This window comes from Pongo pygmaeus, chromosome 18 (genome assembly GCF_028885625.2).
Source record: "Pongo pygmaeus isolate AG05252 chromosome 18, NHGRI_mPonPyg2-v2.0_pri, whole genome shotgun sequence".
Classification (NCBI taxonomy): domain Eukaryota; kingdom Metazoa; phylum Chordata; class Mammalia; order Primates; family Hominidae; genus Pongo; species Pongo pygmaeus.
The window spans coordinates 7,321,184-7,346,353 of NC_072391.2; the positions used below are offsets into that span (position 1 = coordinate 7,321,184).

The 25,170-nt window shown below is 46.8% G+C and overlaps 1 protein-coding gene and 1 long non-coding RNA gene across 22 annotated transcripts in view; one reads left to right on the plus strand and one right to left on the minus strand.

Annotated features, from left to right (window-relative positions):
* The window catches only part of RBFOX1 (RNA binding fox-1 homolog 1), a 2,494,239-nt gene that overhangs the window by 366,744 nt on the left and 2,102,325 nt on the right, over window positions 1-25,170 (plus strand). For 20 of the 21 annotated variants that reach the window (XM_063655277.1, XM_063655281.1, XM_063655270.1 and 17 more), the window contains exon 3: window positions 1,244-1,303. The exons of the other annotated variant lie outside the window; for it this stretch is intronic. In XM_063655277.1, coding sequence (XP_063511347.1) covers window positions 1,244-1,303 — 60 coding nt within the window. The remainder of the gene's footprint in view (window positions 1-1,243; window positions 1,304-25,170) is intronic. 21 annotated transcript variants of the gene reach the window in all.
* Window positions 3,286-18,469, minus strand: LOC129015076 (uncharacterized). The gene is made up of 3 exons (XR_008494504.2): window positions 18,345-18,469; window positions 13,410-13,574; window positions 3,286-3,779 (listed from the first exon to the last, which is right to left on the minus strand). It is a non-coding gene; the product is annotated as an uncharacterized LOC129015076 (long non-coding RNA).

Consider the following 25,170-nt stretch of genomic DNA (forward strand, 5'->3'; position numbering starts at 1 on the left):
TTGCTGACTTTTGATTAATGACAATGTAGAACTTTAGGCATTGCTGACACTTTTGAGGCAGGAGCAGTTCCCTAGAGTTGATGGTGGCCAGCTTTAACATGCTCCTGTGCTGTACCTCGTGGAAAGGTGGATGAAAGCCTTGGGAATACCACGATGGTGATTCGCATCCCGGTGTTTGCAGTAGGCATGCTCAGTTCAAGCTGAGGCTCCACTGCAGCCCTGCTGAGTGCTGTGTTACCTTGGACAAGTCCCTCAGCCTCTCTTTTGCTTCTTCACCTGTAAGACGGGCCTGAGGTTAAGACCTACTTCTTAATACCCTAGTAAGGATTCAGGGTGAAAATGCACAAGAAATACACAGTGGCTGGGTGTGGTGGGTCAGGCCTGTAATCTTAGTACTTTGGGAGGCCAAGGCAGGTGGATCACCTGAGGTCAGGAGTTCGAGACCAGACTGGCCAACATGGTGATTCCCTGTATCTACTAAAAATACAAAAACTTATCCAGGTATGGTGGCAGGCGCCTATAGTCCCAGCAACTTGGGAGGTTGAGTGACAGAGGGAGACTCTGTCTCAAAAAAAAAAAAAAAAAAAAATTAGTGCATAGCATTGCAGATGCTCCCTAGATGCAAACTGTTGCTGGAGTGGAAGGTGGAAGGTTAGGGACCCCAGCATCCTTGGTTTGGGACGAGGAGCCCACACTGAGAAACATCCGGACCAGCACTGCCTCAGGAGTGTCAGGGGAGTCAAAGATGCAATTTAGCGTTTGCTGGTAGCCACATTAAAAAGTAAAAAGAAACGGATGAAATTAATTGTAATAATAAATTTCCTTTGAGATAGTCTTAATATATTGACATTTTTAAACATAGCAATATATTTTATTTTTATATATTATTAAATATCATTCTAACATGTAATCGATATAAAAATATTAGTGAAATATTAATATTAATGAGGTATTTTATATTCATTTTCTTCATCATGTCCTGAAAACTCAGTGAGTATTTTATGTATACAGCCCATTTCAATGAGACTAGCCACGGGGCTCTGTAGCCATATCGGGCTAGTGGCCATTGCACAGGGCAATGCAGGTCTCAACTCTTGCAGGGGATGGGTGGAGAGACAGAGGGTACTGTGGCTAAACGTGGTGAGACGTTCTGGGTCGTGCTAAACTGGGTTACTCCAGGTTAGAATTTTTTCCCTCAACCCAGCTTCCCCAACCTTTTTTTCTATTTGTTTGCTTTTGCCAGGACTACAAGTCTGAAAATTCAACTCTCCTCCCCGGTGCCAAGAACAGTCTGCAAGACTCCGTAAGTAGAAGCATTTTGCTGAACAGATTAGGTTTTGAAACTACTTTTGCATCCTTTTCAGCCTCTTTGGTCTCGGTCATCAATCACCGGGAATGGTTTTTACCTGAAACTGATCTTGCTGGAGAAATAACTGGGTTTGAGGGGAATAAATTTTCCCGAGCACTTGCACAATTTCTATTAGGAAACACCTGGGCCGTATTCCCAGCCTCTGGTACATGGTGTGAGACCTGTATTCTGTCCTCTAAAAAAGACCAGGTCCACTTGGCAGACAGATCTGGGGCGCAGTGGTTGGTGACAAGGCTGCAGATTGGTCCCTCTGACCCCTGGTGTGATGGCCCCAGGTTGTGGGAGCACGTGAAAGAAGTCGAATGTCATTGGGTTGTCTTCCTGGTAAGGACAGGAATGCTTACTAAGTGCCCTAGTAAGGACACTTACTAGGCCTGCATCGTGGCATTGGGGTCCTGCATCGTGGCATTGGGCTCGGAGTCACTGGGGTACATAACGTGGGATGATGGCAGTGAATTCCCGTGCATCCCTCATCTGTAACCGATGGATACAGAGGCCAGGAAGTTCCCTGCACAGATACTTCTGAAATCACTCATGTACCGTCTCTCGGCAATGCAATCATGGTGTGGTGCATTCCCCAAGTGTGACCTGTTTGTGTGTTGTTGGTGACCTTGAGATGGCACCTTCCAGTGGCACATAGACTGTTGCTGTTTGGTATTCATCATTGTGTATTTCGTTTTATGATGATCTTCTCTTTATAGCCATCACTACTAGCTTTCCGTTAATGGCAGTGGTATGAAATTTCCTTCAAAAAAAGTTTAACATAAAGTGAGTTGACTCAAAGACAAAAAATGGTATGGAAATTACAGGATGGAAATCATAATGTAGGTATGGTGAGACATTGTGATAGTGGTAAGTGAAAGGCTGAGAGTAAATTCTTTTATTAAAAGATGTTCATGGCTAGGCCCAGTGGATCACACCTATAATCCCAGCCCTTTGGGAGGCCAAGGTAAGAGGATTGCTTGAGCTCGGGAGTTGGAGACCAGCCTGGGCAACATCTCTACAAAAAATAAACAAATTAGGCGGGGTGCAGTGGCTCACACCTGTAATCCCAGCACTTTGGGAGGCTGAGACAGGCTGATCAAGAGGTCAGGAGATCGAGGCCATCCTGGATAACATGGTGAAACCCTGTCTCTACTAAAAAAAAAAAAAAAAAAAAAAAATTAGCCAGGCATGGTTGGCGGGTGCCTGGAGTCCCAGCTACTCAGGAGGCTGAGGCAGGAGAATGGCATGAACCTGGGAGGTGGAGCTTGCAGTGGGCCAAGATCGTGCCACTGCACTCCAGCCTGGACGAGAGCGAGACTCCGTCTCAAAAAAATAAAAAAAAAATAAAAATAAAAAAAAAAACAAATTACCTGAGCGTGAGCTATACTGACCCTTGGTGCAAACTGGAATCTCTAAGGTCGCACTGCTTGGTGCTTGTCTATTCCCCCAAAATGACTTTCCAGGCTGGATTTTTATAATAAACTTCATTAATGGGTCATCCGAAAGTAGTGTTTTCTTGCGATGCCAAGAAGAAGAGGAAGAAGAGGAAAAGGATGATGAAAAATGACAACCACACACCCAACTTTCTTATCACACTTTTCAGCTGACCAAATGTTCATTCTCTGTTCTTTTAACATCCTCTCAATGACTCCGTAAGGTGAGTGCTGTTTCTATCCTCATTTTGTGGGTTAGGAAACCAAAACTCAAATTGCCCATGGTCACACAGTCTGGACTTACCCTCTGACCCAACTGCATCAGTGGAGTACCAGGAGTCTTGCAGCTTCACATCAAGTCTGTGAAATATTCTTCCCATTTTGGATAGATGGAAAAATGATGTATGAAGCAGGAAAGTATTGTATTGGCTGTCTCTTGCCTGTGACAACTACAATTAACTTAGTGACTTCAAACGGCAGACTTTCATTATCTCACAATTTCTGTGGGTCAGGAATCTGGGAGTGGTTTGCTTGGTGGTCTGGCTCAGGGTCCCATATGAGCTAGGGCTGCTGTCTTCTGAAGGCTGGAGTGGGGCTAGAGGGTCTGCACCCAAGGTGGTTCACCTAACAGCTATTGTCAGGAGGGCACAGAGCTGCTTGAGTGTCCTCAGGACATGGTGGATGGTGTCTCCCAGGGTGAGAGATCTGAGAGATTAAGAGCAAAGTAGAAGCCACATGGGAGGATGGGAGTGAATTCCTGTGTATCCCTTAGATGACGTAGCCTCAGATGTCCTATGCCATCGCTTCTGCTGTATTCGATCAGTCATACAACCAAATCCTCAGAAGATTGTGGGAGCATACCATACAAGGGCATGAGTACCTGGAGGAGGGATCATGGGGCTATCTTGGAGGTTGGCCACCACACTCTTCATAATCTTGAAATAACTATGTCTTGCAGTTCCACCCAGGATGCTTGTAATGTCACACTGAGTCTATGGAAAGAAAAGAAAGATACTAAACCCATTTTGCAGTTGGGGAAATGAGGCGTGGAGCAGGAAAGTGACTTACTAAAGAGACTTGATGTTGGTGGTGCAGACGCTTTTGAAGGGAAAGTAGTTGAAAAAGCTAATTGCCCACAACAGGATCAAAGGTGTCTGAGATGGCTCCATTTCCCCAGTGCTTAGAATAGTGCTTCTGCCTGCTAGATTTTCAGCTTTCTTGGGTTGGGTCAGGTATTTCCTGGCCCCCAACCTCACTCATGGAGGCTGATGTGTTCTCTCTAGTGGAAGGGATGATGGTATCCTGCTGGTTTCTCCTCTGGAGGCTGTAGAGTCTTCTAGGTTTGCAGAGATTCATGCTGTGAGGATCCAGTTGCCTTAACCTGCTCCTGCATCTCCAGCCTCTGACTGTAGCAGGGCTGATGGGCTGGGTCCTTCTGGCTGGACTCTCACAGGTCAGCCTCCTGTCTTGCCTTGGAATGTGTCATGGGTAGAAGCAGTCATTTTCACGACCTCTACTGGAGGCAGCATATGTTGGCCTGACCATCTCTGGATGGCAGATTGCCTCACATTCACATGTGTCAAAATGTAAAATGTGTTCCATCTTTGATCTAGCAATTACACTTCTGGGAATTTGCACCTTGGAGATGATTGTACAAGTGTGAGAAATTAAGGAAATGATTGTAGTAGCACAAATAATTTTTAAAAAGATGTGCCCTCAATATCCCTCAATAAGGGATAGTTTAAGTCAGTTGTGTGTATCCATAAAGTCCAATTCCACCTGCTTCTAGGATTTCGTGGTGAGGATTTATGTTTATTGACTTGGAAAGATGCACATGACTTATTGTTGAGTGAGAAATACAGCCTGTATTATATGATTCCAATTATGTGCAAACTGTATTCATAGATCTCCCTTTCTCTGAGTGCAGAGAGATGTCAGAAAGGCAGATGGAAAGTTCAACTAAATTACTGGTTTTTGCATTTTCCTTTAGACTCTTATTTTTTTTCTATAGTGAGCAGTTATTTTCTTTGACAGTGGTAGTAATAATATAATATTAGTAATGTAATTGTAATAAATGTAATATAGTAAGAAGCAGTAGTAGTAATAGTAGTAATAATGCAGTAGTAATAATAATACTAATACTAGTAATAGTAATAACTATTTATGAAATTAAGCAGTGTGTTCTGGACTGTTAAGAAGGTTTTCCAGGAGAGCTGACGGCATATTCGTTCAAGCTTCATTCTCAGTTGTCATGGAAATGCTGTGATGTTCCTCTAGAAGAGTGAAAATAGGGTTTACAAGACTAAATGGTGGCCTCTAGATAGACTCTTTGGTCCTTGCCTGCTCCGGAAGGCAGAATGCTCCAGGTCATGGCATCTCACCGCCCTTCCTACTCACTGCCGTGTGGCACCAGTCAGCTCTACTTTTTCTGACCTCCACCTGTCTGCTTTGGCATTGTGTCCCAGAAAGGGCTTTCTCTGGATGCAGAAAGTATATTTTGCCAGCATTCGGAATAAAATAATCATAACAGCCAGCATCTTTGGGAACTAGGAAGTACCTGGCATTGCACCCACCATTTCACAGGCATTGTATCTTTCTCTCCCCAGAGTAGTCCAAGGAGGGAAGACCTATTCAAACTATTTGTTTACAAGTGGGGAAACTGAGGCTCAGAAGGGCGTGGCTTGCACAGTCTCATAGCTAATGGGGAAGCAGTCTGAAATTCAGACCCACATTGGGCTGTTTCCCATGCTGCATTGAGCTGAGAGCAAGGCCAGCAGGTTCTGTTTGGTGATGCAGGGAGCATTTCTGGGAACCTGTGTCTTAGATGCAAAGTTAATTCCAGAGTCATCAGGTAACATAAAAATTACACCTGGTCAATTACTTGCGCAAGTCCTGTTGGAGACCAATCTTTCTGCCCCTCGATACATCAAATACAGCCACACTTTCCTTGATTATTAGAAAAAATGAGGGTCTTCGCTTAGATGCCAGATGAAGTGATTGTGTTGAGGTGGCATGCTGGATGAATGAAACATACTTGTCTTTAAACATTGCAGTCATCTGGGATCATGTGGCCACATGATGGAGAGGCAGTTGGGAATGAGACTGAGTGAGAAACCTGCAGGTACGTGTTTCCTTTTGGGTTCACTCTGGAGCAAATGCATCCTGAACCCGTGGAAGTGATGCTGTCCAGTGTAAGAACCGTACTATTATTTTTTCTCTCTTTCTTGATATAGTAGAAACTATACCCTCCTATACCCAAGGCAGACATTACTAATCAATGGTGCCATTCTCCCCTCCTATACCCAAGGCAGACATTAGTAATCAATGGTGCCATTCCCCCCTTCTATACTCAAGGCAGACATTACTAATCAATGGTGTCATTCTCCCCCTTCTGTACCCAAGGCAGCAAGCATAGTGCAGTTAAGTGGAAGAACTCAAATTTTTAATTTGTTCTGCCTCATTCCAGAGCCAGATTTCATAACCCCTGTATTTTTCTGTAATAAGAATACAAAAAATTCATTTTTTATGCCTGCTTAAGAGACTATAAGAGACTAAGTGGCTTCAAACAACACCTGTCTACCATCTTACAGCTTCAATTGGTCATAGGTCTGGACACAGCTGAACTGGGTTCTCTGCTTAGGTTCTCACAAAGCTGCAGGCAAGGGAGTTGGCAGGAGCTGGGGGTTTTATCTGGAGCTTAGGGTCCCTTTGCAAGCTCACTGGTTGTTGGAATAATTCAATTTCTTGTGGCTGTAGGATGCAGGCCCTCAGACCCTAGAGGCCGCCTGCAGTTCCCTGCCACATGGCCCTCTCCACAGGCAGTTTACAATGTGACAGTGTGCTTTTCCCGGGAGTGTCTCTCTAGTGCATGTTAGCAACATGGAGTCTTGTATACATATGTCCTGACATAATCATGGCGTGCCCATCATCTTTTCTATTGGTTAGAAGTAAGTCGTGGGTCCTGCCTACATGCTACTGATCATGGAACCTCACTGAGGTCTGTCCATGCAGATACAGTCCCGAGATGAGTCTGGATTTCTCCTCTTCTTGGGGCCAAGTGTGCTGCTGTTTCTCTCCAGCATTTTCCCTTTTTCTTGCAGAAAAGGGGCTCCTGGGCCCCCCAGGAACCAGACCACATCAGTGTTTGACCCTCCAGACTTCCTTATCCCCTAGTCATCTGGACGTCTTAACTTCCTGCCCATGTCACCTCTGTAGGATGTCCCTTGCTGCAGTCTCAGCAAATGAATATTTGATGGAATGCTGCCACCTTTTGGAATTTAGCAAAAGTGATCTGTGTTGTTCAGAGGGATGGAAGTGAAGCTCCTGTTCCCTTCTGTACAGCCTGCGCACACACACCCACTCACCCAGCCTTCATTTCCCCTGAGCATTGACTCAGGTTTGACGCCAGTCTCTTCATGAGGCAGATTTGCCTGTCCTTTCTGCTCTGGTTTCTAGTTGCTGTGACTGCTGACAGGATTGTTCCCTGTTTTACCCTCCAAGATGCAGCAGAATGTTGAAGAAAGAGATGGGGCACATTGGACTGGATTTCATCTCTGATTCCACCACCAGCTCTCCAAGGACTTTGGCTTCTGTGTCTGTGAAATGAGGGTTTCTCAGGCTCTTTCTGCTCTCACATCCCTGATCCCAGGTTATGGTGCCTGTAACCATGTATGGAGAATAGGTAACACCTCATTTATAGATGGCAGTCAGATGGGAGTGGAGGTTAGACCCAGTCCCAGGTCAAGGATGCCAAGGCTATATCTGTACTCAGTAGGGAAGCGTGGTGCCATTGATGAGTAATATCTCCCTCAGGTATAGGAGGGGAGAGTGGTGCCACTGATGATTAATGATTAATGTCTGCCTTTGGTATAGGAGGGCAGAGTGGTGCCATTGATTAGTAATGGCTGCCATGGGTCTGGGAGGGGGGAGTGGTGCCATTGATGAGTAATGTCTGCTTTGGGTCTAGGAGGGGAAAGTGGTGCCATTGATGAGTAAGTCTGCCTTGAGTCTAGGAGGGGAGAGTGTTGCCATTGATGAGTAATGTCTGCCTGAGATCTAGGAAGGGAGAGTAGTGCCATTTGTTTAATAATGTCTGCCTTGGGTATAGGAACGGAAAGTGGTACCATTGATTAGTAATGTCTTCCTGGGTATAGGAGAGAAGAGTGGTACTCTTGATTGGTAATGTCTGCCTTGAAAACAGGAGGGGAGAGTGCCAACACAGATGCCGTCCCAACTCCAGGTGTCTCATAGAGACTTGTAGCAGCCATCATGGAACCCATAAACTGGCCCACCTTTCCCGTTGCTTTTCTTTCTGTATATTCACAGGCATAGCTGTCCTCCCTCTTCCCTGGCATCCTTGGCATTTTACTGTCTTACTCTCAATCTGAAGTTAGCAGAGGTTGCCCGTGGCATGTCTCTACTTGACCCACTGTCTGATCAGCTCACTTGCTGAACCATGGCTTCTCCTTTCCAGCATATTTCAGCAGCTCTCTATGATGTGAGAGTAGAGAGAAAGGTCCTGTGATTTCATGCTTGGGATTGGGATACTATCTGGTGGCTTCTCCAACCTTATCTGCTACTGTCCTCCCACCCTGTCCTCCAGTGTCCGTGCCCCATGTTCCCTGGCTGCAGACCTTTGTTTAGGCTATCGTTTCTGTTCGAATTCTCCCCTCAAATCTGACTATCCAAATTCCTAACCATTCATCCAGAGTCATCAGAAAAGCCTTGTTCAGAGATTCTTCCTAAGTCACTCTGGTCGTGTTGCTCTTCAACCACAAAATGCCCTCCACCCTCATTCCTCCCTCCCTTCCTTCCTCACGTCCTCTCTCACTCACCTCCTCTCTCCATCACTTCTCCTTCTCATCTCTTCCTCATTCCACCCCCAACTCCCTAAATTATATCACAGTCACTGCTAAGAGTTGGAAGATATGCATATCAATAAGACTCAAACCCTGCCCTCAAAGGGCTTGCAGTCTGTGAGGAGGACACAGGATGAATAAGAAGTAGCCCATAACTGAGGCACAATCTGATTGCTTTGTAGTGTAGGAAGAATATAAAGTTGAGTGGTGGTGCAAACAGGTAGGGAAGGCTTCACAGAGGAGGTGATACACAGAGTCTTGAAGGACAAGGGGGAGTCATAACACTGATTGCAGGAGATGGGGGGCTTCAGGTAGAAGGAACAGAATCAGCAGAAACATAGGCATGAACTTGGGTCTGTTATAGTCTGGAAGTGGGGATGTCAGGGGTTGGCGGGAGAAGCAGGCATGCCCCAGTGCTCCATAGTAGTTAAGAAATTGAGTTTTTGCTGTGATTAGTGTGTGGCCACTGAAAGGTTTTAAGCTGGTGATTGTCTGGATCTGATTTGCATTTTAGAAAGACCTCCCTGGGACCTGGCTTAGGAGGCTGGGAGGCTGCAGGAAGGCTTGGTCCCTCCTGGGTATTTTTCACTTTGTCTCCTTGCTGGAGTGGGCTGGGGAGCAGAGGGGTCACCAGCTCTACGCCCAGACTCCTGGGCACGCTCTGCTTCTCACTGCTAATGTGCCTTCTACAGCATCTGCTCGGCAGAAAACCAAGTGTGCGGACAAGATAACGGCATTAGGAGCAGGAGGACAAAGCTGATACTCGGGGCAGTGAGACATGGAGGCTTAAATTCTTTCCCTTCAAAATATCACCCGTGATGTTGGCCACGTGGTTCTGATTAAAGGAAGCTGGACTTGCTGGGATGAAATGCTAAGTGGCACTCTTGACCTCGGGCACAGCCAGCGCAGGGTCTGCTGTTCCGAGGAACATCCCTGCCATTTCTCTCTGCTGCTTTCTGCCAGATAAGAGGGGAAATCTATTTAGTGATTTCCCCTAATCTCTGAGGATGGCTGTGCCCCCTGGAGACACGGTGATGATACTGACAGGTTTCAATGTTGGCATTGAACTACAGATGGGGAGTGAAGGTCTTTTCTCCTTCCTGTCTCCTGATGGGGTGCCTAAAATACAGTGGGTGCTCAGTAAGGCTTGTTCTTGAAATGAATGAGTGAAAGTGTCAGCTCTGTTGATTTAAACTATGCCAGAAGGCTCCCTCATACTTCTCTCTGTCAACACTACTTGCCCCAATCTGAGGTCACTGCCTTTCTAATTCCACTGGGCTCATTTCTGAAATCTCTATAAATGGACCCCTGCAGTCCATATGTATCTGCCTTCTTTCCCTCAAAAGCATTCCTAGGAGAATCACCTATGCTATTGCATGCACCACTAGCTACTCTTTTTAATAGTTGGACAGTATTTCATTGTATGATTGGGCTATAATGTTTCCATTCTCCCATGGATGAACATTGGGGTTGTTTTTAGTTTGGGGCTATGTGCACTCTTGCACCTGTTGTTTGGTGGACGTAGGTACTCATTTATCTGGGGAATATACCTAGGAGTGTGTCTCTTTGGTCACAGAGTAGGCACATGTTTAATTTGAGTAGCTGCTGTCCAAAAGTTGCCCAAAGTGGTTGTTCCAGTGCTCATTCCTAGCAGCAATGACTATGAATCCCACTTGGACGCTCATTCTCTGAGTGAATACCTTGTGAATTTTCATAACACCCCGGGGGCAAGTGTGGTTGTTATTACCCCCACTTCAGGGAGGGGCACTTTGAGTCTCAGCTGACTGGGTCAATGTCGCAAGGGTGTAGCACGGGAACCAAGGGCTCTGTTTCCATAACAGCAGCAGCCCTCTGAGCAACCATAGCATACCATGATTCTGGGAAGCTGTGGAGGTGTGGGGGTCCACACGTGGCCACATGATGGAGGGGCACTATGGCGAAGTGGTTCTGTGCATGGCTGGGAACTGGGCTGCAGCCTTGAATCCCAGCCCTGCCACCTATTTGTTGTGGAAGGCTGGGCCAGTGGCTTGACTTCTCTGTGCTGTTACTTTTCTCATCTGTAACACAGAATTGATAAATCAAGTTGTTATGAGGATTCAATGAGTTAATATAGGTAAAGCCTTAGGAGAGGGCACTAGAGAAGGTTTAATTATTATTATTGATTATTTCAGCTCTGTCCAGTTTGAGTGCTAGAGTTGTCTTTTACAAGGCTGCAAGCCCTGTAATAGTTGTAGGGCTAACAGTTGTGAGATACACTGCTTAACTCTCCCTTCCATCCCCTATCCTCTGAAGGTAGCTGGCTTTCCTGATGAAATCCAGAATCTAATTTTGAGCCCAGATCATTGGTTTCACAAAGCCTGCTGGGGTGCAGTCTGAGTGGTCCCTTCTGAAATGTATCTCTGCTCTTTAGTGCCCCTAATAAGAAATGCAGTCTGTTTGCTCAAGGTTTTACCCTTTACAGAAATGGTCAGACTCCTTTCTTCCCCCCATATCCATTTCGCAAATCCATGCCAAATATTGATGTTTGATAACTACAAATATCACACATAGCTTTTAATCAAGAAAGACGGAAGGAAGATAAGGGGAGCAAATACATCTCTGTAAGGGAGTTCAATATTCTCAGTAATGATTTTGCTAAGAAATAAAATTACTGGAGGGAGGGGAGAGGGCTCTGTGCTGTGTACCCAAATGGGCCGAACCACCTGAAACTACCTGGGCCCTTCTTCTAAACTCCCATGGCTTGCATTTAAGTTATGTACTCATTACCCGAATCAGTAGATGCTATCTCATTTTACAGAAAGGAGAGCTGTATTTTAAATGTGAATTTCCAATATGCCATCAGTCTATCCCATTACCAGCAAAACCCATCCAGCCATCTTACATTCTCTGTTGCTTGTCTGAGACAGGTGTGGAATGTGAATGCCTGTCACCTTCCACTCTAGGGAAAAGTCAGCCTGCTGGGGGCAGAGGAGAGGTCAGCTTCCAGGCTTTTATCCAAGGAGGCTATTTCCTTCATGTGGAGACAAAGGGCAGGATCGTCCTGGAGTAGTGGCAGGTGTCAAGCATGTAGAGATGTCCACCATGTCAGCCAAGGTTGACCCAGGGTCACTCCAGGCCAGAGCCTGGCCAAACCAAATGGGACCCTGTGACCTGCATCCAAACCCTCATGTACAAGGCAGCCCCCAGTGTCCTGATGCATTTCAACTTGACTGTTTTTCATGGTCCTCATGCCATGTGTCCTTTACACATGCTGTTCCGCTGACCACAAATGCTTTTCCCTAAGACTTGTTAATATCATAATATTTTTTATCAGCCACCTACTTTGTGCCGAGCACTGTTCTAGGAGCTGCGGAGAGGGTAGGTGGGGGTGGGGAGCAGAGGACTGTGCGGAGACGGTGGGGGCGGGGTGGAGGACAAAACCGACATCAGCATAATTTGTACTCTCACTTTCTTTGAGTTTTTATTCAAATATTATCTTCTCTGCGACATTTTCCTTGATGGCTCTTTTTAACTCTCTAAGCCCTGCTCAGCACCCTTCTTCTTTTCCTTGCTTTGATGCTCACACAACACTGAGTGCCACCCTCTGACATCCAGTGTATTTTACTTACTTGCTGGCTTGCTGTACCTCTTGCCACTAGGAGGGCAGGGGTTTTGTGAATTTCTAATATGCCAGCAGTCTGTCCTGTTACCATCAGTCTATCCTGTTACCATCAGCCTATCCTGTTACCAGTGTTTTGTTCACGCTTGTATCCCTAGCACCTATGCCTGTGCCTGCATGTAATAGACTCTCAGTCACTACTTGTTGAAAGACTAGTGAACAGCTGCTGCACACTCGCTATGTACTAGGCCCATGTTTTAGTCACATAGCCTCATGTGATTGTCAGAGTGTCTTACGGGGTTCTGTTGTCCCCATTTAACAGAAGAGCAAGTTGATGCCTAGTGAAGCAAGTGACCTTCCCGAGGTCACACAGCTAGGAAAGGGAACAGGAACATGAGTATAGGCAGGATGGGGGTTTACCTAAAACTGCGGTCTGGGCAGGGGTATTAAAAACACCATAATGTACAAAGTTGAAAAATAAAAATTAGGCTGGGCACAGTGGCTTATGCTGTTAATCCCAGTGCTTTGGGAGGTTGAGGCAGGAGGTCGGTTGAGGCAGGAAGTCAGTTCAGGCCAAGAGTTTGAGATCAGCCTGGGAAACATAGGGATAAATTAGAAAATTAAAAGAAAAATTATTTTAAAATTAAAAATTTAATGGCATGGTAGCACATGTCTTTAGTCCCAGCCGCTCCGGAGGCTGAGGTGGGAGAATCGCTTGAGCCCAGGAGATTGAGGCTGCAGTAAGCTATGATTGCAACACTGCACTCCAGCCTGGGTGACAGAGCAAGACCCTGTCTCTAAAAAAATAAAAATAAAAATAAATAAAAATCAGATCCCTCTAGTCCCTGGCTGGCTGAGTATTTTAACGCTGAAGTCTTGGGCTGTGGTTATCAGGCTAAAATCCAAACTCCTTGATACAGCTTACAGAGCATCCTATGATGTAGCCTCTGTGTCTCTCTCCAGCCTGGTCTGTTTCCATATCTCCCCAGCAGACTACTGGAGCCATCATCTACATCCTTTGGTGTGGCGTGCTTTCTCACTGGTCCACATGTGCTCTGTTGGCAACATCTGCAACCCAAATCCACTCAGTCTCCCTGCCTCCCTTCCCCTGAAATCTTGGGTTCATCTTTAAGGTATTGGCTTATCTAGGGTGGGTTATTACTCACCTGTCTGGGTTGGTTTGGCAGTGGGTTTTATGGACCCCAGGCCCCATCTCCTTCCTTCATCAAAGTGTCGATCACTCTGTATTCTAATTTGTTCTCTCATCTCCTTTCTCATTTCTGACACATCTAGTTCGACAGCTCACTGCAACCCCAGCATCACCTCAGTGCCTGCACGTGTAAGAGCACAGAAAGTCTAACAGAACAAATGAATGACTTGGTGGATCTGCCTCCGTGCCAGCGTTGTTGCTGCTGTGTTCCTTGGCTCCTATGCTGGCTTTTCTCTTCAATAGCCTTTCGCTTTGCACTTCTATGTACTCAACTTCTTTCAACTGACAAAAATGATCAATTTTATAAACCAGTATCAACAAAAACTAGTGATTTACCTATCCATCTGTTCTTCCAGCCACTCTCCTATCCATCCCTCCACCTACTCTCTCTTCCATCCATCCACCCACTCTCCCATCCATCCATCCATCCATCCATCCATCCATCCATCCATCCATTCACCCTTCGTTTCACTCTCCCATCCATCCATCCATCCATCCATCCATCCATCCATCCATCCATCCATCCACCCACCCACCCATCCACCCACCCACCTACCCATTCATCTACTCTCCCATCACTCAGCTACTGGGTGTGGTGGCTCATATCTGTATTTCCTGCACTTTGGAAGGCCAAGGGAGGAGGATCACTTGAGGCCAGGAATTAGACAAGCCTGGGCAACACAGTGAGACCCCATCTGTACAAAAAATAAAATAAAAATAGCCAGATGTTGTAGCACGCACCTGTGGTCCCTGCTACTTGGGAGGCTGGGATGGAAATATTCCTTGATCCAGCTATCCATCTACTCTCCCACCCACCTACTCTCCCATCCATCCCATTCATTCATTCATTCATTCATCTGCTCTCCCATAATTCCTGCCATCCTTACGTCTACTCTCCCACCTACCCAACCACTCTCCCACCCATCCATTCATTCATTCTCCCTTCCACTCTCATTCATTCATTCATTCATTCATCTACTCTCCCATCAGTTCCCCCATCCATCCATCTACTCTCCCAGTCACTCTCCCGTCCACCCACCCACCCACTTTCCCATCTACTCATCCACCCATCCACCACTCCATCTGTCCATCTATGCAATATTGGGCCGCCACCATGTGCCAGGTCCGGTGAAGCTGCTAAGGTTATAGTGACAAGCCAAGACACACTAGGACCCACCCTCCTGGAGCCTACAGTTTAGTGAGACAGAGATTAAGCAGATACTCATACAAAAGGATATCTACAAATGAAGAAAAGTGCTTCACAAGGTAGTTAATGGCTCTGAGAAAGATTTTTGTAATAAAACCGGGCATATATGGTGGATATGTCTGGGGTTTTTCCAGGAGGAGGCTCATGAACTGAGGTCTCAAGGCCACAGGGCAAGGTCAGGAGAGAGTAGAGCATTCTAGACAGAGGATATAGCATGTGCAAAGGCCCTGTGGCCAGAGGAGTTTTAGGAACTGCTAAAAGATAGCCAGAGTAGCTGGAGTTCAGGGAGGGAGGAGCATTCCAGTGAGGCCAGGCCATGGTGAGGATGCTGGTCTTTAACCCTAAGCATTGAAGATCTCAGTGCCACCATGAGGCAGAAACCCAGCTAGGCACTCATCATTTGGGGTTCTTTTTGCTAACAAGGTCTCCTAAATTGATTTAGACTCATGTCCCACAAAACATGGATCTGGCCCCTTCCTGGCACATAGAAAGGACTCAATCCACAGTGGCTGACCAGCAAGGTAGAATGAACTCCATTTTACAGATGACAAGACTGAAGCTCAAGGGCCCATGAGAATGGGACTAAGGCTAGGGGAGGGCCCTGACGGGTTTTCAAGGAGGTGATTGGATTTGCATTTTGTGAAGATTCCTCAGGTTTCTTTGAGGGGCCTCAGTTGGAGCAGGGGACAGAATCTCAGGGGTACCAAGATAGGAAACAGTTGTTGGCATGGTCAAAGCTTCCTACAGGCTTCAGAAGAACCTCCCCACACCGAACATCTGGGTGGACATCCTTCAAGGGTCAGAACACACATATACCTGTAGTATCTCTGCATTTGCACAGTTGAGGGTGGGTTCCCCAACATAAGCCTTCCAGGTTCTTGGCAGAGGGAGGGTAAGTAGACATATTTCTGTACGTGGGTGCAACGTTACCCTCACCTGCATTGCACATATGTAGGGATCTTCCACTTGCTTTCATATCTGCTGATGGCACAGGGTTGCAGCCCTCATTATGGCTCCCAGAGGCTGAGATTTGTGGTCTAAAACTGAGGGGAGAGAGTAATGAGAGAGTCACACTCCAAGTGAAATTTTCCTTTCTCATTATCTGTGATCTGATAAAGACACCAGCATGTCAGTCTCATTTGATGGACAAATTCAGACCATCATTTCATGGGAGGAGGCAGTCCAGTAGCAGGACCATATTGGGGTCGTGTTTATGGGGCCAGGTTCCATCACTGAGTGGAAAGATCGCAAATCACTTGATGCCTGAGGGCTTCTTTGCACATCTCCAAGTTCAAGGTTCTGTCATCCGTATTTAACTCCCAAAATCAAGGTAGATGGGTTTTTTTTTCTTCCCCAGCCAGCATCTAAAGACTGGATTCTATGGATGAGCATAGAAGTCCCTCTTTCTTCTCTGACTACTTCATCTCCTATTTTCCTCCTGCAGAATTTCCTTGGACTTTTTTTTTAATCTTGATGCTGCCTTTCAAGGTCCCAGCTCTTTGACCGAGGTCAGTTCCCTCCACTTTTGTCAGTGGGGCTGTGGAGGGAGTGTCAAATTCTGTAGGAACACTGAGAAAGAAGCCTAGCCTTTTTCTTGCTAGGAACAGTCACCTTCTTATAGGAACGATGCCCACCTGGTCTCATTTCTGCTTAGACTCCCTCTTGGTTGGGAGGTGGGGATCAGGTGGTTGGGGAATCCTGTCCTGTCACGTACAGCCTAAGCCTGACATTTTTTTTCCTCTACAACTGTGACTGCAGACATTTTTAAACTAGAAGAAAAAAGCATATTTGCACACGGACTAAACAGAAACTTCATCTCCCCCTAGGTCTCCCCTGGGGACTATGCAGGAGGGCTCTGGGCCGGTGGGTAGAATCTTCAATGCAACTTTCATCTCTGGTTTTCCTCCCGGAGTCCATGGGGATTTCATAAACATTATGTTGCTTAATTTCAGTTGAATGGCACAGAATCGTTCCAATGTGTTCTAATTACTCAGACATAAATGATTTCTGGTGCACTTTAAATGATTTCAGATGCACTTTTGTCTATCAGGCTCCTGATTTATCACTCCCTGGGACTTTGATGTTGTGCTTCATTGATTTCTTTTAAGGCTCTTCAGAGGTATATTTAATATAGACAGTACATCTCCCTGTTCATTTGCTCCATAATTCTGAAACACTTTCATTTTCCAGTTGTCAACATTCCACTCCTACCCCCTGTACATATTTTGTACCAGCAGGAAGAAGACACATTTATTGAGTGCTTACTGAATGCAAATCTAGATGTGAGATGCTATGGGTGAGTGAAGGTGTGCAAATTAAAAACATGCAACATCCATTCCTGGCCAAGATAATATGCTTATCGTTTAGACAAAGGGACAATGCACACCCATTGACTTATGTGACACGGCAGAGGAGGAAGAGCGCAGGGAGGCTGGGGGTTTGGTCCATGAGCTGTGAGGGGTACTTGGAAGAGAAGAGTGATAAAAGATGGGTGGGGTCAGAGCTTTGTACCCAGATTTCCTTGATGATGGGCAACAGAAAGTATGTAGCATTCAGCTCAATTTTGTTTTTGTGTTTTTGAGATGGGATCTCACTCTGTTGCCCAGGCTGGCGTGCAGTGGTGCCATCATAGCTCACTGCAGCCTTGAACTCCTGGGCTTAAGTGATATTTCCATCCCAGCCTCCCAAGTAGCTGGAACTACAGGTGCATGCTCCCACATCTGGCTCTTTTTATTTTGTGCAGATGGAGTCTCACTATGTTGCCCAGGCTTGTCTCTAATTCCTGGCCTCCCAAAGCACTGGGATTAAAGGCCTCCTGCCTTGGCCTCCCAAAGCACTGGGATTAAAGAAAGGAGCCACTGCACCCAGCAGCTGAGTTTTTTTGACAAGCTAAGAGGCAAAGCTGCCAGTTTTTGGTGTGTGCTTGATAGACCCTAGAGCTTCAAAGAGTGAGTGGTGTGTACTGCTCAAGTCTACTTGCTCTAAAGACAGCTATGAAGACAGCTATGTTTATCTGCACAGGCACCTTCTGAGCCTTTATTTAGCCTGTCCGCATAGACATGAGGACAGGAGGGACACTGGAGTGGTATTTTGACAAGTCAGCTGGCTGCCATTCTGAAGATGTGGTGGGAGTCCCAGCTTGGTCCTGTTCCCATAGGTCCTTGAACCTCAGTCTTGTCATCTGTAAAACGGAGGCCATCCTATTTTGCTGGTCAGCCACTGTGGATCGAGCCCTTTCTATGTGTCAAGAAGGGGTCAGATCCACATTTTGTGGGACCTGAGCCTGGATCAACTTGGGGGACCCCGTTAGGAAAAAGGACCCCAGATGATGAGTGCCTATCTGGGTTTCTGCCCCATGATGGGAGCCCACCAGGGTTAGTAATGGGGTCTTCAATGCTTTTTAAGCTGTGAACTTTTTTTTTCTCCCCAATTATTTGTGGCATGGTTGTTCAGTACTTAAAAACAGGTCACCGTGGAGCTTCTGTTAATGGGAACGCTTCTTTCCCCCCTGAAGTTGGGCTGAGAGGCGTCTCCAGCCTCTCCAGGGTTTGAACCTGAACCCTCTGTTGTGGTCAAGATCGGATCTGAACCCAGAGCTCTTCCCCACTCCCCTCCCTGCCCCGGGGTCTCTCTGGGAGCACCTGTAAGCTAAGCCCTGCCCTGCAAGGGACATGGTGGACCTACTTCCCGGGCAGACCGTGGTGACAGTTCTTGCTCCCTCAGGCTGCTCTGTCATCCCCTGGGCTGGCTTCAGGGTCGATCTGTGAAGGGACCTTCGGCTTCCTGGAACCCCAGCCCCAACCTCTGCCTCCCGCGGCTGGAAACCTGGGAAGGAAGATAAGGCGCACACGCCACCTAGTGGCCGCTTCCTGGAGCTGTCACTCCCGACACCGCCCCTGGCAGGGAGCTCATCTCTGGGCCCAGCTTGTCTGCGGTGCTGGCCAGCGAGGTCCAGGCGCTGCTCCTGAGAGCCTTGGCTCAGAGGAGCATCTGGCTTGTTAGAGCAGGAGGTTCTTGTGTCACAGTGCCCTTGATTTTCCCACTGAGCTGCTGCCACCGTGAATACGAGCTCTTGGAGAAGTTGCTGTCTGCCCTCTTCCCTTTCCTCTCCCTCTTCCTCCTCACCCCTCCTCCTCTGCTTCCTCCCCCTCATTATTATTGTCCTCCCCTCCTCTTTCTGTCCCTCTCCTCCTCCTGTCCCTTCTCCCTCTCCTGTCCCTTCTCCCTCTCCTGTCCCTTCTCCCTCTCCTGTCCCTTCTCCCTCTCCTGTCCCTTCTCCCTCTCCTGTCCCTTCTCCCTCTCCTGTCCCTTCTCCCTCTCCTGTCCCCCCTTCTCCCCCTCCTGTCCCCCCTTCTCCCCTATTTCCCTCCTCTTTCTCCTTCTCCTCTCTTCCCCCTCCTCCATCCTCTCCTCCCTCTCTCTTCTTCTCCTTTGCTCCTCATCCTCCCTTCCCCACCCCTCCCCTTCCTCCTTTCTTTCCTGCCTCTTTTTCCACCCCTTCACCTTGGCTCAGCCAGCTTCTTTTAATTAAATAGATACTTATTGGTGGTACCCTTATTTGTTCCAGGTGAAACTGGCGGGAGGGCAGTTCCTGAGTTAGGGACTAGATCATGAGTCCCAGCTGCAGTTGCTGAGGGGTTGAAATTTCCCTCAGATCTAACCATCCATTCCCTCTCTCCCTCTCTCCTTCCCTCCCTCCCTCCCTTCCTCATTCATTCATGAATGCACGCACAGATTTAACAAATGCATTTTGAGGCTGTGTGCCAACATCACCTCACTTCCGACTTTGACCCCAGAATCTTTAGCACATGCCATTCCTCTCACTTCCCTGCCTGGAAAGCTCCCATTCACTTTCAAGACTCAGGTTCAATGCTGCCCTGCGGACTAGCCTGTGAGCACTTACTCCTGCTACCCATGGTCCTGAAGTCTTCACGAGTTTTCTGGCTCAGTCTTCTCTGGTTCCCATCCCGGGTGCTCAGCATTCAAAGCCAGCCTTGCACTGAGTCAAAAACCCCAGAAGCTGTTTCTTTCTGCCTGGGACTCTGTGTTCTCCAATCATCAGGCTTGTTCCCCTCCTTTAAGGGTATCCTGTACACAGTAGCATCCATTGAAATCCAGAAACATTAGCACCAGCAATGTGGAAAGACAGGTGCATATGTCTTCTGCATTCCTTGGGTTTTGCCAATCTTACTGTAATCAGGCTGTCTTTATTCTCAGGGATTTAGTGAAAATGAGCTGTTTCTGAGGACTATACCATGGAAACCTAGTGTTTTTTTCTGTCTTGTCTTTCTTTCTCTCTCTCCGTATTCCTAAGCTAATGCCGTGAATGGGAAAAGCAAGGTTTGCTGTTTGATTTGTTGCAGAGCCCAGTTCAGGTAGCCAATTATATTTAATAGAAGAATAGATGATGAGAGTGTCTGTCCTTCCCCTAGGCAGCATCTCCGAAGCTTATCTGTGGCATCATGGAAGGTAACACTCTTACCTGGTATCTACTAGGATATTTTTCAAGCCATCAGTCTTTTGTTCAAGCTCTGGCTAGCAGAAGGTACCCAGTAAATGGTTGGCGATTTTAAACATTGAGGTATAACTTACATAACATAAATTATACAAATCTTGGGTACACAGCATTACGAATTTTTACATCTGTGTATCTCTGGGTCACTACCACTCAGATCACGATGTAGAGTATTTTTAGCTCCTGGAAGTCTTCCCACTGCCCATCCACCAACAGCTCTCCCCACTCTGTCGTCTCTTTCCTTTGGTAAGTTTTGTTCATTTCTGAGAGTCGTAGAGATGGAATCCTGACCTGATGCATACATGTTTCCTTTGCTGTGATGACGGCTGTGTGGGTATATGCATGAGTCCAGACTCATCCAATCATATATAGGAGATGGCTGCATATATATATATATTTTTTTTTTGAGACAGAGTCTCGCTCTGTCGCCCAGGCTGGAGTGCAGTGGTGCGATCTCCACTCACTGCAAGCTCTGCCTCCCGGGTTCACACCATTCTCCTGCCTCAGCCTCCCAAGTAGCTGGGACTACAGGCACCCGCCACCACGCCAGGCTAATTTTTTGTAATTTTAGTAGAGATGGGGTTTCACCGTGTTAGCCAGGGTGGTCTTGATCTCCTGACCTCATGATCTGCCCTCCTTGGCCTCCCAAAGTGCTGGGATCACAGGCGTGAGCCACCGCGCCCTGCTGGCTGCAGATTTTTGTACGTAAGTTATACCTCAAAAAAACTGTTTTAAAAGAAATAAATGCCCATGAACACCATCCATCACTTTGAAATTCTCATTTTTGGTCAGGTTGAAGCCAGCTCAGGGAAGTAAATGAGGTTAGTTTCTGTTCGAGAGTCTGCTTTTACTTTAAAGCATTAAAAGGCGACCTTCAATGTGGATTTTGCTGTGCCTGGGCACCAGTGGGTGTCAGATCCAGAACCGAGCTTCCTGTTGCTGCTGGGCGGGATCATGGGAACTGGAGAGCTCCAGGTAGGGCAGATGACTTTGGGTAGCTGATGGGTGCCAGCTCCTCCCAGCTGGCATCCTTTGCTCCTGGGGTTCCAGGGAGGCCAGGCTATTTAGAAGGAATGTGGCTGTTGCCCCTGGACAGGACAAAATGTCTAATATATTTACAGTCACCGTAGTTTGTGCCTGATTTGCAGCAGTGGAGGAACCACATGAGAAAATTGTCCATTTTATAAGATGTACAAAAGGGGTTACCTGTGAGGCCTTAGCTCTAAGGCTATGTTCGTTCTTAGAAAATAGTGTTGGCCCCACTCTCTTCCCACAAAGGAGTGTGTAGGATGCTGACAGACAGGCCTCCCGGGCTCCAGCCGCGTTGGCTGCAAACATCAGTATGGAACTCTGACCCTGGGACGGAGGGCCTGAGTTCCTGGGCAGATAGTGCCCAGGGACGGGCATGTTCAACATGAGATTAACAGGCTCTGCAGGGAGGCCCAGAGACCTGGGGCTGGGACTAGATTGCTTTGCAAGGTAAGCTCTTGATTTCATGACCTCATCTCTCGCCCCAACCCCGAGACTTCACTCACAATCCAGGTTGTTAACAGGGAGCGATCTTATCCTGTTAGTCTTTCACTCGAGAGAAATTGGATTGAAAATCTCGCCAGACTGCCTCTGGACAGAGCTTTTCCATCAGCTGTGAGTGACCCTTGGGCAGGGAGAGTTGCTTTCCTTTACACACCATTAGCAGGTGGTAAAGGCGGGGGGCCTCCATCTCGCCCGGCTGTTGTCAGAAACTCTTGGAGAGGAGGCTCCACTGGGAGCTTGCTGCCTGACCCATGGTGAGACCTGAGTAAGCTGCTTCCCTTCTCTGTACTTGGGCTCACCTCTCTCTTCCATGTCCTTTCACCGAGTTTCCGTGAAGACAGTCAGACCTGGGCAAGTCCCCTGGGGACATGGGGGCACACCTCCTTCTCCTGGTGGCTTAGGACTTTAAGGACGAATATGCTGACTTTCCACAGCCATTATTTTTTACTGTGCTCATTCTGTTTTATTAAATCTCTGTGCAGATAGTAAATTCCTAGGATGCATTAAAAAAAAAAAAAAAAGCAAAGTCTCATGAAACTTCAAGACCTGAACTCATGACACCTTCTGGGTTGGAGCCTACTGTTTCATTGGCCTCGCTTACTTTCCTGGTTCAGCAGAAAGTGAACATTCCAACCAAGTGGCAATGTTTCTGAGCAGCTACTGGAGCCCGGGGAGCTTTGTGTTCATTTTTGCATGATGCTCACATTATCCCAGGATCATCAGTCCTGGCATTAGCCCCATTTTGTGGAGGGGAAAGCTGAGCTTAGGGATCCACCCAACACATGCCATCTGAATTGAGATCTCACTGTCTTCCCCACGTCGCCACATCTCTACACATGCTGTAGAGAGACATCACGTCATTGCCTCTCTACAGCATAGCAAGACCTGAGGTCGGCTGAGTACTTTCTGTTCTTGGTGCTGCATTGGTTGGCTGGGGCTGCCATCACAGATCACCCAGACTGATCGCTTCAACAGGAGAAATGCATTTTCTCATAGTTCTGCAGGCCAGAAACCTGAGGTCAGTGTATCAGCGGGGTTAGTTTCTTCTGAGACCTGTCTCCTTGGCTTGTACATGGTCATCTTCTTGCTGTGTCTTCGCATGGCTTTCTTTTTGAGTCAGTATCCTCACCTCTTCCCATAAGAACAACAGTCACGTTGGATTAGGGCCACCCTAATCTCATTTTATTTACTTATTTATTTTTTTGGTAGAGATAGGGTCTCACTCTCTCTCCCAGGCTGGAGTGCAGTGGCAGGATCATGGCTTGCTGCAGCCTTGACTTCCTGGGCCCAAGTGACCCTCCCACCTCAGCTGCTTGAGTAGCCAGGACCACAGGCACGTGCCAGTACACTCAGCTAATTTTTAGTTTTATTTTTTTGAGACAGAGTCTTGCTTTGTCACCCAGGCTGGAGTGCAGGGGTGCGATCTTGGCTCACTGCAAGCTCTGCCTCCCAGATTTATGCCATTCTCCTGCCTCAGCCTCCCAAGTAGCTGGGACTACAGGCGCCCACCACCACGTCCGGCTAATTTTTTGTATTTAGTAGAGACGAGGTTTCACCATGTTGGCCAGGATGGTGTCTATTTCCTGACCTCATAATCCACCTGCCTTGGCCTCCCAAAGTGCTGGGATTACAGGCGTTGAGCCACTGCGCCCAGCCAGCTAATTTTTATTTTTTGTAGAGATGGGGGTTCCCTATGTAGCCCAGGCTGGTCTCAAACTCTTGGGCTCACGGGATCTTCCCACCTCAACCTCCCAAAGTGCTGGGATTACAGGCATGAGCTGCCATGCCCGGCTTTCCTTTCAGCTGAATTGACCATTTTAATGACCTATCTCCAAATATGTCTCACAAATATCTCTCACATTCTGAGTTGCTGCGGGTCAGGATTTCCACAAGTAAATTTTGGAGGTAGCCAGTGTAGGCCTTCAAAAGTGTTTTGCATGTTATTTAATTTGTGTTGTCTTGACAATGCTCTGTAAGGTAGATACCGCTGTCAATCATTGATGATGGTTGACCTATCAACCACAGATGAATTGAGGAAATGGAGGGAGGCAGGGCAGGAGGGTTTACATAGAAGGTGGGATATAGACATCAGCAGGGCTTAATGCTGACTTCTTGTACTAAAAATACTATAAGTGAAGATTAATTCTTAAACCTATATCAACTCAGTGCGTCAGGGAATGATTTAGGAAGAGGAGGATATGAAAAATACCAGGATGGTAAGGATTCTCTCCAGGCAAAAGATGTTCCCCTACCCTTGTTAAGAATGGAGTCATTAACTCCAAAAGCGCAGTGAAACCAACATCTGGGTACTGTATTTGGATTTGGTGCAAATGTGTATCCATCTGGGTGCATATTTTTACACCCAGCCCTTCTTGTTTCAATGCTTAGGGGTAGTGGTGTTGATGTCCATACCATGAAAACATCTTTCAGTGCTCCAAGCAGCTGCCAAAAGCCACTGGCCCAGCATCTCCTGGGAAGAATGAGATTCTTGTAACAACACAGACCTTGGCCACGTGTCAAAAGTAAACATGGCTGTGGGGAAATGGAATTATCTGGGTTATCTGAAACTTTGCCAGAAGCATTGTTCTCTTATTCCTGAAAAATGTGTTCTTCATTAAAACCATACATGAATGAAATTTTCCCCAATGTTCTCAGCAACCAATTCCACTTGGCATCAATGATCCACAATCTACAGTGTACCTGCTAGGCTCTAGTTATGAAAAACAGTGTTTTGACACCAATTATGATGCCAAAACTCCGAGTTTGAGATGTTAGGCTGCTTTGGCTTGTTATATCTCCTCTTTGTCATGCTTCTCAAAATGGTGGGACATTAATTATGCATAATTAATTAATTATGTTTAGTGTCTGTCTTTTCCACCAGAATATAGGCTCCATGGGGTAAGGAGTCTTGTGCACTGCCCTCTACTCAGTACCTGGTGTAGTAAGCCCTTGGTAAATAATTGCTGGATGAATAAACAAATCCATTGAATTACAGAATTAGATCATTGGAGATCTTCGTTCATGCCTGTGGAATTTTTAGAACTTGACTCTTGTCCTTTTCTCTAGTGGCACTTTTTAAAAAATCCATTTATTTGCTTAGACCAAGGGTTGGCAAACTTCAGCCCATGGGCCAAATGCGGACCGATGCCTGTGGGTTTTAAATAAAGTTTTATTGGAACACAGCCACACCTGTTCACTTACGTATTATGGTTTTCCTGCTACAATATCAGAGTTGAATAGTTGCAAGGGAGACTGTGTGGCCCGCAAAGCCAAGAATGTTTACTATTGGCCCTCCATATCTGGAGGTTTTGCATCTGTGGATTCAACCAACCTCGATTCAAAAATATCCTTATGTGTACGATGACTGCATCTGTACCCAACATGTGCAGACTTTGTTTTCTTATTGTTTCCTAAACAACACAATATAACAACTCTTTACATGACACTTAGGTTGTACTGGCT